Here is a 15,000-nt window from a genome sequence, read left to right on the forward strand (position 1 = left end):
GGTAGCTCCAGGTCAGACAGCTGTAATGTGTATGCGCAGCACAGGTACAGCAGTAGCAGAAGAGATTCAAGGGAAATATTTCTGCTGAGAAAACATCACACAAAGCACAAACCAGATGTGCACAGGCATCCCCTCCCCCCAAAGTCAGAGTAAAGTGAGCTTTGGAGGTACGAAGCAACCTTCTTAAAGGAGATGCTTGAGAAACTCCATGTGCATCATCCACATGTAGCCTTAGCCCCTTCCTCACATGAGGAAGATTAAAGCCTGTGGGCTTTTGGGGCAAGCTGGCACCTAAAGGTCTATTCCCATATCCGCAGCCTGTCATGTAGGAAACCTACCAAGGACAAGCCTTTCCTGGTCCCTCCCTACCCGTGAGACACTGTGTCCGAGCAATGCTGGGGTCAAGCCAGCAGTAACACGGTGAGGCATCACACTACTTCTGAAGCTGCTTCTCTGTGGGCTTGTGGGGAGGCTGGTGACACTGGGACCAGCCCCTTCCTTGCATGCATCCCACCGAGCCAGGGATCCCCCTGCTTTAACAAAGAGCTACAAGGCAGCCCACCCGTCCACCAGGCTCATCGCAGATTAGGGACTTGAATGATTTTCAACTGCAGGCACAGATCTGTCACCCTTTTACAGGATAACGCTGCCCTGAGCAGCACTGCCCTACCGTTGGTTTTCCTGCGCTCACAAGGGCAGCATCTACAATCCCTTGCTGGTGTCCTGACTCCTGCCACGTTTATCCAGACCGTCACCTCCCCTCACGCACATACTCTTTTCCCCGAGCGCAGTGAGCTGCTGCGTGGGACCATCTTAGCGCTGCGAGTTGGTGCGGCAGCATATCAAGCAGGAGGCTTTGGCTTCTACACAGAAATTGGAGGCAGGTTTTGGAGAAAGTTGCTACACTTTTTGGCGCGAAAGCCACGGCAGCATATGGCCCAATGTTCTCAGTTTAAGTCTGACACTTAACATTATTTAACAGTTTCTGTGTTAGGTGCTTTATAAGGTAAAGGAAATTAACAATTTTCAGCTAATTAGATCACTCAATTGGCTGAACATCCTGGACACCTCTTAGAAAAAAAAACAGGTTGGCTCCGGCAATGGAAAGGCTAATGCCTCTTCCATTATCACTTATGAGGAGAGGGAAATAGTTGGAAAGGATGCTTTTATTTTAAAAACACAAATGAAAAATACCTCAACTATTAGACACTCCAGTAAACACACTTTTCTCTCAACCATCACCCTTCTAGAAAGCAGGGCGTCAAGTTGCCCACCGCTACATGTGTCCCAATCCCTCCGGCTACAGCAGCAGCTCTCTGGTGCCACCACAGTCTGCATTTATTGCCTTCAAGTTTCCTCTCATGACTCCTGCGGTACAAATCTGTTAAGAAACAGATTTTTTGGAAAGAGAAAAAGATGGACAAGAAATTGGGTGGCCGTTCTGGATGGTGTGCTCTCCCACTGTGGCACACAAAGAGAAGCCCACTCTTTTGGGACAGCACTAACAACACAGCACTGAGCCTGGCATTTGGGAAGGGAAAAGCATTTAGCCTGAGTCCAGCTCAAAAGAGAAAAATTAGGAAAACAACAGAGGTTTCTTAATGCATTTACTGTTGCACTGTAGCTTTTTCACTCTTCGCAAAAAGCTGGAAAACACATGCCCCTCAATGATTTAAGACTGTATTTTAAAAGTGTTTATTTGAAATGAAGCTGAGATCCCTTATCCCTTTAGTAGAGTTTGGGGCACTACTAATCTACTGCTGGCTTACTGTTATCTCCTCCGCCAAGCTCACAAAGAGGAGAGAGAATGGGCATGGCTCTTACAAGGAAAAAAACCTGACAGTGGGGCTGCTGAGATGTCTGATAACATCGGGGAAGTGGAAGTGGTAGTGCAGTGAAAATGGATACTGCGTGATACATTAGATTTAATCACTTGCATTTCAATTAAGCTTTTCCACAAATAAAGATTGGGAAGTACTCTGCAGGCTCCCTGCGGGGCTGGAGCGCCAAGCACCGTTGGTGCTGTGTGCCCTGGGTGGACACGCACAACAGCGCTTCCGCAGCTCACGCGGTCTGAAACCCCCCTTCTGCCTCTCGGGGTCCGCCCTGTTCGGACCCATCTTCCCATTTTGCAGCACGCAAGAGGCATCCCACACACATAATCACAGAATCACAGAATCGCTAAGGTTGGAAAAGACCTGTAAGATCATCAAGTCCAACCATCAACCCAACACCACCATGCCCACTAAACCATGTCCCACAATGCCACGTCCACATGTTCCTTGAACACCTCCAGTGATGGTGACTCCACCACCTCCCTGGGCAGCCTCTTCCAATGCTTCACCACTCTTTCCGTAAAGAGTTTTTTCCTAATATCTAGCCTAAACCTCCCCTGGTGCAACTTGAGGCCATTTCCTCTTGTCCTGTCACTTGTCACTTGGGAGAAGAGACCATCACCCAACTCTCTGCAACCGCCTTTCAGGTAACTGTAGAGAGCAATAAGGTCTCCCCTCAGCCTCCTCTTCTCCAGACTGAATAACCCCAGGTCCCTCAGCCGCTCCTCTTAAGACTTGTGCTCCAGACCCCTCACCAGCTCCGTCGCCCTTCTCTGGACACGCTCCAGCACCTCAGTGTCCTTCTTGTAGTGAGGGGCAACAATCAGCAACCCGGAGGATCTCTGTCCCGGGACTGCTGTGCCCATGGTTCAGGGGATGAGCATACCCATCACAGAAACACAGCTACTCTCTCATGCAAACATAATGGCCTTAACGTGCTAGTTTTAAGCACAGAACTTAGTAAGACTTGAGAGTAGAGCGGGTTAAAACAAAATAAAAAGACTTTCCATTTTCAATTTATTTAGACTTTTTGCACCTTGAAATTCAGTTCTCCCCTCTCCCCATCCTCAAAAATCATCAATAGCGTTTTACTGGGAGATGATTAACACATTTCCTTTTCTGCCTTACAGATGAACTAGAACTGCATGAGATACAGAGGCTTCTAATGGAAACTCTGATTGCCCTTAACTTAGTGCATTGCCAATAGCACTGCCACAGAATGGAAAAATCACTAAGTTTCCTGTGGCTTGTAATAGTTGGGGGTTGAGTATATGTTGGGAAATGTAAGAAAGAATCACAGGAGGGGTTACTGTCACACCCCAGAAGCTGTCTCATTCAAAAACTGAAGGAGAAATAAAACTCACGCACACAAGAATAGTCTAACTTTAACTCAGTCCCATTGTGGTGAAATGCAATCTGCTACAAGAGGCTGAGTACAATGCCAAGTGGCATATTACGTACCCTGCTGCCAAATTCTGGCAGGTACTGCATACAGGCGCCCACAAAAAACCTGTCCAGAAAAGTGAGTACAGGGATGACCACCCAATTCTGGCTGTGCTGTGGGAACAGCAGAGAGGTTATTGCATACTCTCCTTAATCAGCCAGATGATAATGTGATATGTTACTCAGAAGGACCAGGAGGCACAGCCTGGACTGTCATGAGCAGGTATGTCTCTCACCAGCAGTAAGTCCTCTGCTCTCATGGTGTATTTCCATGCGTAGAAGAGCTGGGCAGGCAGAAACTGCTGGTTAGACCATGGATATAGAGGAAAAGTGGATCAGAGAGTTTGTAATATGCAGGGATTTTTTTATGTTCAGCAGAATTTGGCCCTGTAGATGAACCATTAACACTGTAGTAGAAGTGACAATTAAAGGTTTATACATCTGGAGTACATCTTACACATATAAAAATATTGTAGCAGTTAGTAAACATCTGTAATTGGTGTTGCTTGCTCTTGCTCACTCTTCCCACCTCTCTGCATTGCGGTCACCTTTGTCTTCTGTGTCTGGCCCTGAAAAGCTCCAACTGTACCCTCTTCCACCTCAGTCTGCATGTGTTGGGGTCGAGGGAGTGAGGAGGGAGGTAGGGGAGAGGGATGGGAAGCAGGAGGTGTTCAATCAGCCTAGCAGGAAAACAGGCAGTGACCGGGGGTCCTTTTGGGGGTGGCATGAAGGTGGTAAGCATCCCCTCTGGCAGCAGGGTACCTCCTTTCCTCCTTCCCATGGCTGAAGGTATGGGCAGGGGAAGGACATTGTGCATGGTTATGGGTGAGAGGTGTTGTGAATGAAGCCGGCTCCACCAGCTCAGGCTCCCCCCAGTTAACTCTGACGAACCTCCTCCCAATGTACCCATGCTCTTCTGGGCAGCCAGAGCCCATCATGATGGGATAAACTGCTCCATCTATTCCACCCTGAGCCACGAGGCTGGCCAAACCGGGCTGCAAACACCCCGTTACAAGCTCCAGTGCAGGACCTGCTGGGGACCAGTGAGCCTCACAAGCCTGTGAGGTCAGAAGACAAACTCTTACGTCCTAATGGACTGAGCTCCCTCTCGTTTGACTCCTCTTTATCCCTTGAGGAAGGAAATGGTGCAACTCCAGACGGCGCTGGATTAGATAACCTCGAGGCTGGGCCTCGTCTGGTGGAGCCAGCCCTCTCCGCAATTGCGTGAGATAAGCCACTTCAGCTTTCCCCTGAACATTGATACTCGGCAGTTAAAGGGCTTTTATATGCAACGTTGATTTCCCCTCTCTCCTCTAAAAACTTTCTGAAGTTGTAGACTACTGCTTTAAATGCATTTATGTGTCTACGCCGCCATTCTCCCCTAAGTCCCAATCAATGCAGCCGTCTTTCTGCTTAGCAACAGAGATCATGCCACCCTGGTCTGCTGCTCTCTACAAAGTCTCTTCATTAACTACAGAAACAAGTTCAAGGCCACGTCTTTGAGTGCTCTCGACCACCACCTGGACACGGCTTCTTCTGACAGCACATTTCCACCAGAGCCTTGAAACCGCCCCCCCGCAGAGGGCATTTCCCGAGTCCCTCCGGTGGCACACAAAATGAGGTGGAGCCCAGCTGTGTACCTTCCCCCTCCGCAGATAAGAAAGATGAACCTTGCCCCTTCCAGATCTACAGGGAGAAATCATCTCCAACACGTTGATTACCTTCGGCCGGCCCTTCTGGCTGCCCCCCTCTCTCTCGCCCACCCACACTCACACATCAGGAAGATGTCGGGCTCTTGCCTTGCACTATGAAATCCGGCAATACTCTAGTACTGCAGGTGATGGGCTCTGTGTAACTACAGAAAGTGATCCAATATCCTGAAGACTCCCTCCGTCTTGGACCGAACAGTATTTAACTTCACTTCTTGTGTTATTATTGTCACTTCAGTAGGATACTGAATCGTGCCTACTTCACCTCCCAGCTTCTCTCTCTCCCATGCAGGTGAAGGACACACAGTCCTCATGGACCCCTCCAATATTCTGCTGTTACTTCCTCGCAGCCTCAGTGTTTCGCCTTTACAGATTTAAGTATCTTTGAAAACAGTGTCTCCGTTGCGCTCCACGCCAATGTTGGAAGGCCTCTCTGCAAGCAAATCTGCGCTGCCACTTCTCTCTCAGTCCAGGGATACCTGCTTTGAGAAAGGGCAGGACCCGAAAAAGCTGGGCCAGAAACCAGCACGGGTCACGATGCTGCTATACCTCTCCCACGGTTTCCAAAGGTTATGACAGTTTGCTAATTCAAATTATGAGACCCTGACTCTCGTCCATTTTAAAACACATTGAAGATATTAGGCAAAGTGTTCTGCATGAAGGTGACCTATTCAAACTCCTATAGGATGGGCAATTCTATCTGTAAGACTTCTGTTAAAGTCAGTCACACAGCCCTGACCCCGCACTGTAAGACAGCACTGGCTGGAACCTCCTCTTTTGGCAAGCACGCCTTACAAAAATAAAAACGCCCCCCTCCACCCCACATCCATAAACATGATGGCTCTGTGACTCCAAATCCAGGTCTGCATTTAATTTTTAGTTTTAAAATAAACAAATGAAACTTTTTTCCAATTATCATTTAACATATATTCACACACTTGACTGTATAGTAACACAACAAAAGACAGCTCTTCAGCTGGCACAGATTAATTAGCTCCAATGATTGCTGGAGCTGATTTACACCAGAAACTGAGAATCCAGTCCAGAATTTAGTTCAGTGTCATGGAGAAAAAGCATGGGGTGGGTGGGATGTGGAGGGAAAAATCTTACAAAGCTAGTAAGCTAACCCACTATTTCACATCTCTCTGCTACGACATTTATATAGAACAGCTTCGATAAAGTTTAGAAGATCAAACATTTTCCTCAATCTTCACAGTACAAAATGTTCTATGTCCTTTTAATGTGACACATTAAAACAGGATATAAGAAATTTCAGCCCATCAGGTCTCGTGAACACCCTCCTCATCCTCTGGACAGTGCTGCTTCTCCAGAAGTTCTGAGTGAGAAATTTAGCTATGTCATCTAAAAGAAATTAAGAAAGTCTGGAAGAAACATGTGCAACTTGCATATTACCCATTACCACAACTAGGATTTATGAAATGGTAAGAGAAATCACTGGTTTCTTTTCCTTTTCTTTCTTTTTCCGCTTTTTTTTTGCAAACACTAAGTTTTAAAATTGAACTGCCTGGCCTAACGAACACTTTCTATGTAGAGGAGGAATGAAAAAGCATTTCAGCTTGTGAGGGATGAGACTTTACGTGAGTGAGGGACAACATGGGTTAAAATTCACCTTGCTTCTCACTCATCTACAATGGATTTTTGGAGAACGACGGACATCTGGAAATCAGTTTTACATAGAAAAATAGAAAACAGGGAAGAACTAGGAAGATGAATAAAGGCTCATCACAGACACAAAAGACCAGAGCAAAAAGAAGCTTGGATTTGGGTATTCTTGTCTGGCAAGGAGGCAGGCAGTAAGGCTAATGAAGCATTTGCGATATGGGACGTATGCCAGCGTAACAAAGAAGATGTGCATCAGCTCTGCAGATGTGCCAAAGCCCCCAGAGCAAAATAATGACATAATCACCATCAGTGTCACAGACCAGACTGTACACAAGGTGACATGGGAGAGAATAAATAAGAGTCTTTAGAGGCCTGTAGTACACACACGGGAAGGAATAGCCATTCCTCACAACTGCCACAAGAGAGTGGCGAGATGTTGGGTACAATGCGTGCAGCTAGGAAAAGAAATCTTGAATTGTGCAAGGCTAACGCACTATAAATTGGTGCTTTTCTCGATCTCCAGTTGACGTTTCAATTCCCACTACCCCTTGTTGAATGCAAAATGAAATGGCAGTAGAAGTCGGAAGAGTTTGCCAAGTTTTGTTTTGGTTTGGTTTTGGGGTTTGTTTGTTTTTTTTTTTTTTTTGGAAGGGGGTTGTTTTGTTTGAGAAGAGGATGGAGCAATAAGGATGAGTACCGGTAAATAATTGTAAAAGAAAAAACCACAGAAAACAAAAACCCGAAAACAGAACACAGCACACCACCACTACATGCACACACGCGCACAGGCACAGAAACCCTGCACCATTCAGCTGGAACAATCCTAGGATTCCCCCAAAGCAAAATTAGAAACAAATGAGGATGGGTTTTGATTTTTTTTTTGGGGGGGGTTGTGCCTTCTGGTTTACTGCTATCCATGAACTAAACCAGGAAAAATCCCACCAAAATATTTTTCCACGCTGAAAGACAAGATTACTATTTTATTGATCAGTAATAAAACACCGCTTAGGGCAATTTAGTACTTAACATGTTATTTGCGGTGGGGAGTAATCTGAAAAGCTCCGAGTAGCCTTAAATCATTTCACAACTGCTCTTCCTGCATAAAAGCAAGTGTTCTCCTCCATAGAGCTGTGCGATTTTGTGGTATATATTTTTACAGGACTTTTGTCAATTTTTAAAGGGAACATCCGTTTGATAAAGTAGAACACCACTGTTAGTAATCCACAGGCCTAAGTGGGCAAACTGTGAAAGAGCAGGAGATAGGCTGAAGGCGCCAACAGGACTCTCGCAGAAGGAACACTCAAGTACGTAATTGTTTGCAGGATCTGGCCCTACAAGAGGAGCTCAGAAGAACAAAGCACTTGGCTTCACCAGTGTCCCTTTTCATTGCTTCTAATGAAAGATTCATAAGAATAACTTTAATTTTTTATGATCTTTTTTTGCATTACTGTATTAGCTGCATCTACTTTGTATGCAATTTCTTCTTAAATACAGAAAACCTGTTTCAAAATGCCAGGCATAATAACTTAATCAGTACAATAATTCATCTTGATTGTTGTGTGGTCCTTCTTAACAGTAAGAAAGTGAGATGGAGCCCAGAAAATGTTTTATATGATTATTCCTTTTCATTGCAAAGTGATGTATTTATGAAGAATGCAGGTGAAGGTCCAGAGTGGAGTTCTTTTCTGGTTTTTTTTAGACAAAAAAAATTATTAAAACCTCCCTAATTTGCTAGTTAAATTGTTCAGTGGAAGAATGATTGTATTTGTCCTTTTTGGCTTCGCCCAATTAATTGGAGCAGTAACATAATGATTGTTAATAAACAGCTCTAATTTGACTGTACTTCTTGCCTATCTACTAACCGCACCATATCTTTGTTTAGCGTATCATCAGGGAAAACAAGCAAGCATGTATATAATTTTGTTCCGTTGTATATGAAGTTTAATAATTATGCCACAGAGGATTCTAAATTAATCGCAGAAGGCACAAAAATATTAATAATCTGTTTAGCAAACTCCGGCATCTTTGCACTTTGATGCTAGGAGCAGAGACAGTATGAACTGTGGCAGTTTTTTAAATTGGGCGAGTGTTTGTTTCTGTTGCAGCTTATACCAATGTTTTCTTTTATGATTTTCTACTGTGCACCTTTCTTCCCTCTAAGAGAAAAAAAGCAAACCACAAAACAAAACCACAGAACAACTCAACAAACAAGCCTGTGCTTATTTGGGTGCATTTCGATCAAAGCTGACAGATCGAATTTTTCATTTATTTACCAAAGTTTCATTGCAGCCATTCTTCATAATTACAGCAGTGGGTTGTTTTTTTTTTTTCCCCCTTGAATAGGAGAGAAGGGGTTCTGAGAAAGTTTTTAATTAGCTAAATAGGTCTGTGTAATCTAGATGAAATAAACACGCCTGTTTGAAAGGCTTGTTAGAACTTTTCCAGCCATTTAATCCATAGATGGCTGAACACAATGATACCTTCCACAGAAAGCTACAGCCACCACCAGCAGCTGTTAGAAGAGAGCTTGCTCCCTGCTCCTATTGATAACCCTTTGTGGAATGAAGAAAAAGAGCTGAGGGAAGGAGAACTGAATGTCAGACAATAGACATCGCTACACACACTGTCTCTGAACTTTCCTCATCTCTGAAGGACAATTAATTATGAAGGCCTTTGGGGTAGGTCGAAGCAAGGGAAAACCTACTGCTGGCCCAGCACTCCAGCCGCTATCTCTGTGTTTGTTAAATGGTTGTGCCTGTTGGGGAACCAGAGTAGCAGCCACCAAAATAGCCAATAGATCATTTAGGAAAAAAGAGCAAAAGATTTTTTTTATGTGTGTCTGTCCTTGTATAATTCTATTCTCACTGTGAAATCATCCATACACAAAACACAAGGACAATTTTTTTTTTTTTTTAGAAGAGCCACAGGGTAGGTTACAGTCAGAAACGGCCTCTCAGTGGTGTGTTAAAAAGGATGGTCTTTTCACCAAATCATTTCACAGAGGCAAAACAGACAAACACAAAGAGTTGAGACTTTTTCTCCTACATTAAATAGAGTAACTGATAAGGTCAGACATATGATACCTAAAGACATGAATCTGTGAACTCTTGAAGTCAAAGGACTTCTCTGTGCAAAGGAACAATCTTTCAAAGGAAATAGATCATAGAACTCCACTGAATCCCCTTTAAACTTTATGAAGCAGGAGGAGAAAAAGCTCTAAGTAGGGAAGCTTGACAGAAGAGCCTTGAACTATTTTCTGAAGGAAAGATGAGACCCTCCCTAGGCTGCCACAAAACATCTTTTTTTTTCTAAAGGCTCTTCTGAACTTTGATATGTGCCAAGACACCGCTATTGAAAGCTGTATAATTATGTGCTATAGCCACTGTAGAAAATGCTTTGTTCACCACAACAAAGAACAATAAGCAAAGTAAAGTGACATTACACTGTATCTTTTTCTTTAAGAATGTTGAGAAAGGTCACGGTACGTTATAACTAATAAAGCTGTTGAGTAAGGAAGTTTAAAGTTGATCTTGCTGTGCTTAAATGTAACCCAATGACAAAAAGGCAGAGGGAACTAAAATTGTAATGACATTAAAAAATAGATCATGTATCAACGTGCCAACTTCATTATACAAACACCTTGAATCCAAAGGACACAAACAGCAAAACTGAGTGTAGTCCTGCAACACCATTCCTCTTGCGATTCTCTCCCTAATGGTTTCCAACTACAATCTGCAAAACTGCAAAAACTGATTAATAAGCATTAATTGATACATGCAATGCATGGACCTTCTACTGCAAGCCATGGATTTTGTTACTTGATTAAAAACCAGGTTCATTTCCCATGCAGTTTCAAGGAAAGCTCTGCTGTTTCACAAGACAGCCTCTGCAAAATTTAAAAAAAAAAAAAAAAGGAAAGAAAAAAGGCCTGAGGGCATCAGTTAAATTCCCTGAAACCAAGATTTTTAAGTGAAAAAGAAGTTCCATTTAGACACCTGTGCTTCGGTTTTTCTTCAGAGGAATCAGGACAGTTACATTTGCTATTCTCAAATTGCCAAAGCAGCTTTACTCTCCTTGCTGCACATCACCAGACAGCAGCCTTCAGACTTTGTCTTTAAGAAAGCTGAGGACGATGTTGAAACACTGCAACAATAAAGCCCTTGAAGGAGGAAGTATACAGCTGAGGGAAAAAATGCGAGGGAGTTTAACAGTGAAACAAACAACTGTCCCGTTAGGCTGTGCCCACTGCTGGTACCACCAGAAGTGCAGAGACTGCCACAGTAGAGCAGTCTGTATGGAAAGAGCAGTCTCCGAGATGGAAGCCAGCAACTTACGGACCTGATTTTCACTTCTCTTGAGGCCGCTTTGCACTGCTCTGGTTGTGTAAAGGGGGTTTAGGGTGGTTATAAACGGTACTTTACAGTGCCTGTGTATCACAAAACCACTCATAAGTGGCCCTAGTTTAAATAAGAATCAGGTTCAAAGGCTTTAATTCTCCTTTTGATGAACACCAATTCAGTTCAAGATGAATCCTGCAGATGAAACTGGGGAAGAATACAGGTTCCTAAAATAAGCACATGAGTGGCCAGAATTTTCGATAATATAGGATGTCTTAATTTTTGGATGCAGTGCTGGGCACACTTCATTTTCAGGGAATGGACCATCGAGGACCTCCTGACAAAGTGACTCTCATTAATAGATCTCCAGTTGAGCATCCCAAAATGGAATTGGCCTAAAACCATCATCACTTCTGAAAATTTTGGCAGCCAATGTTCCTCTCAAGGGTTCATAGGCCGCTTATGTGACTGGGTTATTACTTAGATTTTATAGGTGGTGTTATTTGAATCGTTTTACATAATCTCATTGATTTTTATGGGACTAACTCAGAGTGCCTTAAGTTAAACATTCTGCTAAGACTTGAGTACAACTGGTCTTAATTAGGTTTTTCCCACTAGTATGGACTTCCCCTGCCAAAAGCAGAGCAAACTTCTTAAAAATGGTTTTCTCCCCTTCGAAACGATGACACGTGCCATAACTAGCGCTATGAAAAGAGGCAATCATCACGTCAAGCCCCACTGTACCAAAACTGCATACAGTGTATTTGTGCAAATAACGCAGCTTGGCAGACGTTTCACTATTGTGATCAATCTCAATAACTACGTCTGCAAAATCGGGCGAGTTCCCGTGAAGCAGCAGGCAGGCTGAGCTCAGAAAGATGGCGTGTGCGGGGGCTTGCTTTGCTGCTCATTTGCTCGCTCCTACGCAGAGGAGCGTGGCGGGTGTAAGGAGTAGGCAGGAGGGCACAGAGCGAAATCACTAGCACAGAGAGACCCTGAGACTTCAGAACTAAGACTGAGTCGTTAAATCCCACAAGGAAAAGGAACGGGCATCATGCAGAGAGACGCTAATACACGGAGAACGACTGTAACTACAAAAAAATGCCAGGGAACAAGGATGATGGAGGAGGAGTGGGAGCCAAAGCAAGGCTAAAATCCAGGTATTGTCCTCGGGCCAATTTCTTTTGCTTGTTGTAAGTACATAAATCGAAAAAAAAATCTTACTTATGGTTTCTAACCATATTTTTATTTTAACTCGCAGCATGGTGTCCCCCTTGTTTGAAATCATCCTGCCACAGTCACGACTGTGAGCTCTGATGATCTGTGTTAGGATGGATTTTGACAGAGAGTTATGAAATTATTTGGGATATTTTTTTTTTCTTTTAATGCATAGCAACAATACCTGACTTTAATTATTGCAGCTGGAATTCAAAAGCCTATGGCAACACCACAGATGAGACAGATATCAAGTGGCACAGCAAGCTGTCCTCTCTTTCTGACCAACTTCGGCATTTGTGCTGGGACACTGACATTTGTGGCTTTCGTTCACCAGGACAAGCCACCTTCTCCCTCCCTGGAATAACGGCCCCACAGCAGAGAAGCATCTTCACCTTCCACAAAAAAAATAGTGGGGCTTTTTTCCCCCCCTTTCAAAACTCAGTTTCAAATTGCTCTGTGCAGCTCAGCACAGGTTTCTCCAGCTAACCCTACTGTGAGAGAGAGAAATGTGGAACTGGCTACACACATACTCACACGTGCACACAAAACACAGGCAAAGTTGCATCGCACTGGAGGAGGCGTTGTATCTGCCTCTGGCTCACAGCCACAAGGGTACGATGGCAAAGCTAAAAACGATAGGACATGTGTTTGTTAAACATCTTATTTGACTTTGCTACAAGCTGTCGGTTGCAATGCGCAGGGATAGGAACACAGTATCACAGATTCCTGAGCAGATCAATGGCACAGCCTGATACAGACCCAATGCACGTTTTAGCTTTATCATTTTTTCCTAATAGTCAATTTAACAGTAGTAAAGTGTATGCACAGATTTCACCCAAGAAGAGATAAAGGGGGAGGGTTTAGGAATAGTAATGTAAGTGATTTAAGAGAAACAGCATATCAGACTAATCAGAAGATCAGCAAAGCATCATTGAAGTATGAGAGGAAGGAACTTTGATGATGCTAAATATGGCAAATGCTCAGTTTGCTAAATCCGTTAGGATCCAATTTCAACATTACAGTACTTGTCATTTTTACTTTGCAGCTTGTGGGGGAGGGGCCGGGCATTTATCAGGAAAAGTTACACTGGCAACATTAAAAACTTCACCCTCCAGTTTAATGATTGCGTAACTACTGGATCTTCAGTGCAAAACCAAGATTTAAGCCTCTAGGATATTCTCATTATACTACATAACACAAGAAAGACTGAGGGAAAGAATCTGCAAATCATCGCCGTTTGTAACATCTCTTTCCCTCCATGATGGGAGAAAAAAACCCAAGAGGCTCCTTTCCTACAAGCTGTTAGACCCCTTGGCTGAGAAGACGAGACTGCAATCACTAGCAGTGCTACACATACAAGATTTATATTTTCTTATCTACCTGAAAACACCTATATGTCCCCCACAATTCTTTCACTGAAGTAATCCATTTACATTAACCCTGCAACTAACGTTTTGAAAAGGAGTAATAAGTGCCTGAAATCATCATGGTTACAAGAACTTTTGAGGGCAAAGAACATTTCAATCCACGTTCTGCAAACAGAAAAAAAGTTGCATTAAAAAGAAAAAAAGCTCGAGGGAATTTAAGCACATTTTGACAGAAAAAACTTGGTCACACTTATCTCCTTACGCATTTCCTTTTCTCTTCCTGTGTTTAGCTATTATGCCTTGGCATACAAGCAGACCCACCTCCCAGGGGTGGGAGTCTCCTGTCTTGTGTGTGCGTGAGTACCTCACAGGGCCAGAGCCCTCAGGACGGCCTGGGGGAGCCACAGCACACCAAACATGAAGTCTGGATGTTGTCATCAGACGCAATGAATGGAAAACACCTCGAGGAACACCCTCTTCCCCCCTCTTTCTTCATCTGCCCCTTCCATGCAGCCATTCTTCCAGAAAACTCTGCGTGCCCAGAAGAGGGGGAAGGAGCTGAGACAGCCGAGAAAGTCTTTGCTTAGAGACTTTTTTGCATCATCTGAACTTATGTGCTGTGAAAACAAGCACTGCTAAAAATCCCTCGGAAGGATTTTAGGCAGGTAACCACCCTCCTTATGCTGACAAATGTCACTTTTGCTACAGGAGGGGGCTCATTATGCAACTTGACCCCGAGTGAAAGGTGCAGACAGAAAAGAAATAATTAATAATTAGTACCACCATCGCTTTCCCACTCCACTTCACCAAGAGATGGGATTACTCGAGCCTCCCCCTCACGCACACCCTGTTCAAATGCATCATTACATCTGACTACCTGAACAATGCAAACTGCCATCCTCAGCAGGGAGAAACACTCTCCCGTGGTATCGCCGAGGGTCAGCATGTTAATGATAACAATAGTCTGCTGAGCTACCAGGCTGGCCTGTAAACAGGAATCTTAATCAAAGCCACAAACCCGTTACAGCAGAAAACAGAGAGCATTTACTTCGAGTACTCATTTTATCCTGCAGCTTGGCAAAACAAATGCATTTTAGTTCTATAAATCAAATGAATGAAAGCAGAGGAAGGTAACTGCAAGTATTTGATCATGCAATTACAGAGCTTTAGAAGAGCTGTGAGGTGACTTCTTTCACTACTGCCCCTCCTAAAGGAAACTTCAAAAAGTCGAAACTAAGAAACTTATCCAAAAAAGTGCTAACTTTTATCTCTTGACAAGTCCTAGTGAGGCATAAGTCTCCAGCTACCAGGGCTAAAAAGATTAATTAGCATCATTCAGAGATGTGGAATGCCCAAATTCCACCCGTCACGGCCACAACAAAAAGGTACATTATTTTAAAGGCAGCCTGGACCACAGAGTGACTCACACACACACAGAAACAAAGATCGGTGCCTACCTCAAAATCAT

General features: G+C 43.8%; 1 protein-coding gene across 1 annotated transcript in view; it reads right to left on the bottom strand.

Annotated features, from left to right (window-relative positions):
- Positions 1–15,000, bottom strand: part of PROX1 (prospero homeobox 1) — a 49,949-nt gene that overhangs the window by 13,548 nt on the left and 21,401 nt on the right. The window contains exon 4 of the mRNA XM_059834094.1: positions 14,990–15,000. This exon is cut by the window's right edge and continues 184 nt beyond it. Within this exon, the coding sequence (XP_059690077.1) occupies positions 14,990–15,000 (11 nt within the window). The remainder of the gene's footprint in view (positions 1–14,989) is intronic.

Source organism: Gavia stellata, chromosome 2 (genome assembly GCF_030936135.1).
Source record: "Gavia stellata isolate bGavSte3 chromosome 2, bGavSte3.hap2, whole genome shotgun sequence".
In the NCBI taxonomy this organism is placed as follows: domain Eukaryota; kingdom Metazoa; phylum Chordata; class Aves; order Gaviiformes; family Gaviidae; genus Gavia; species Gavia stellata.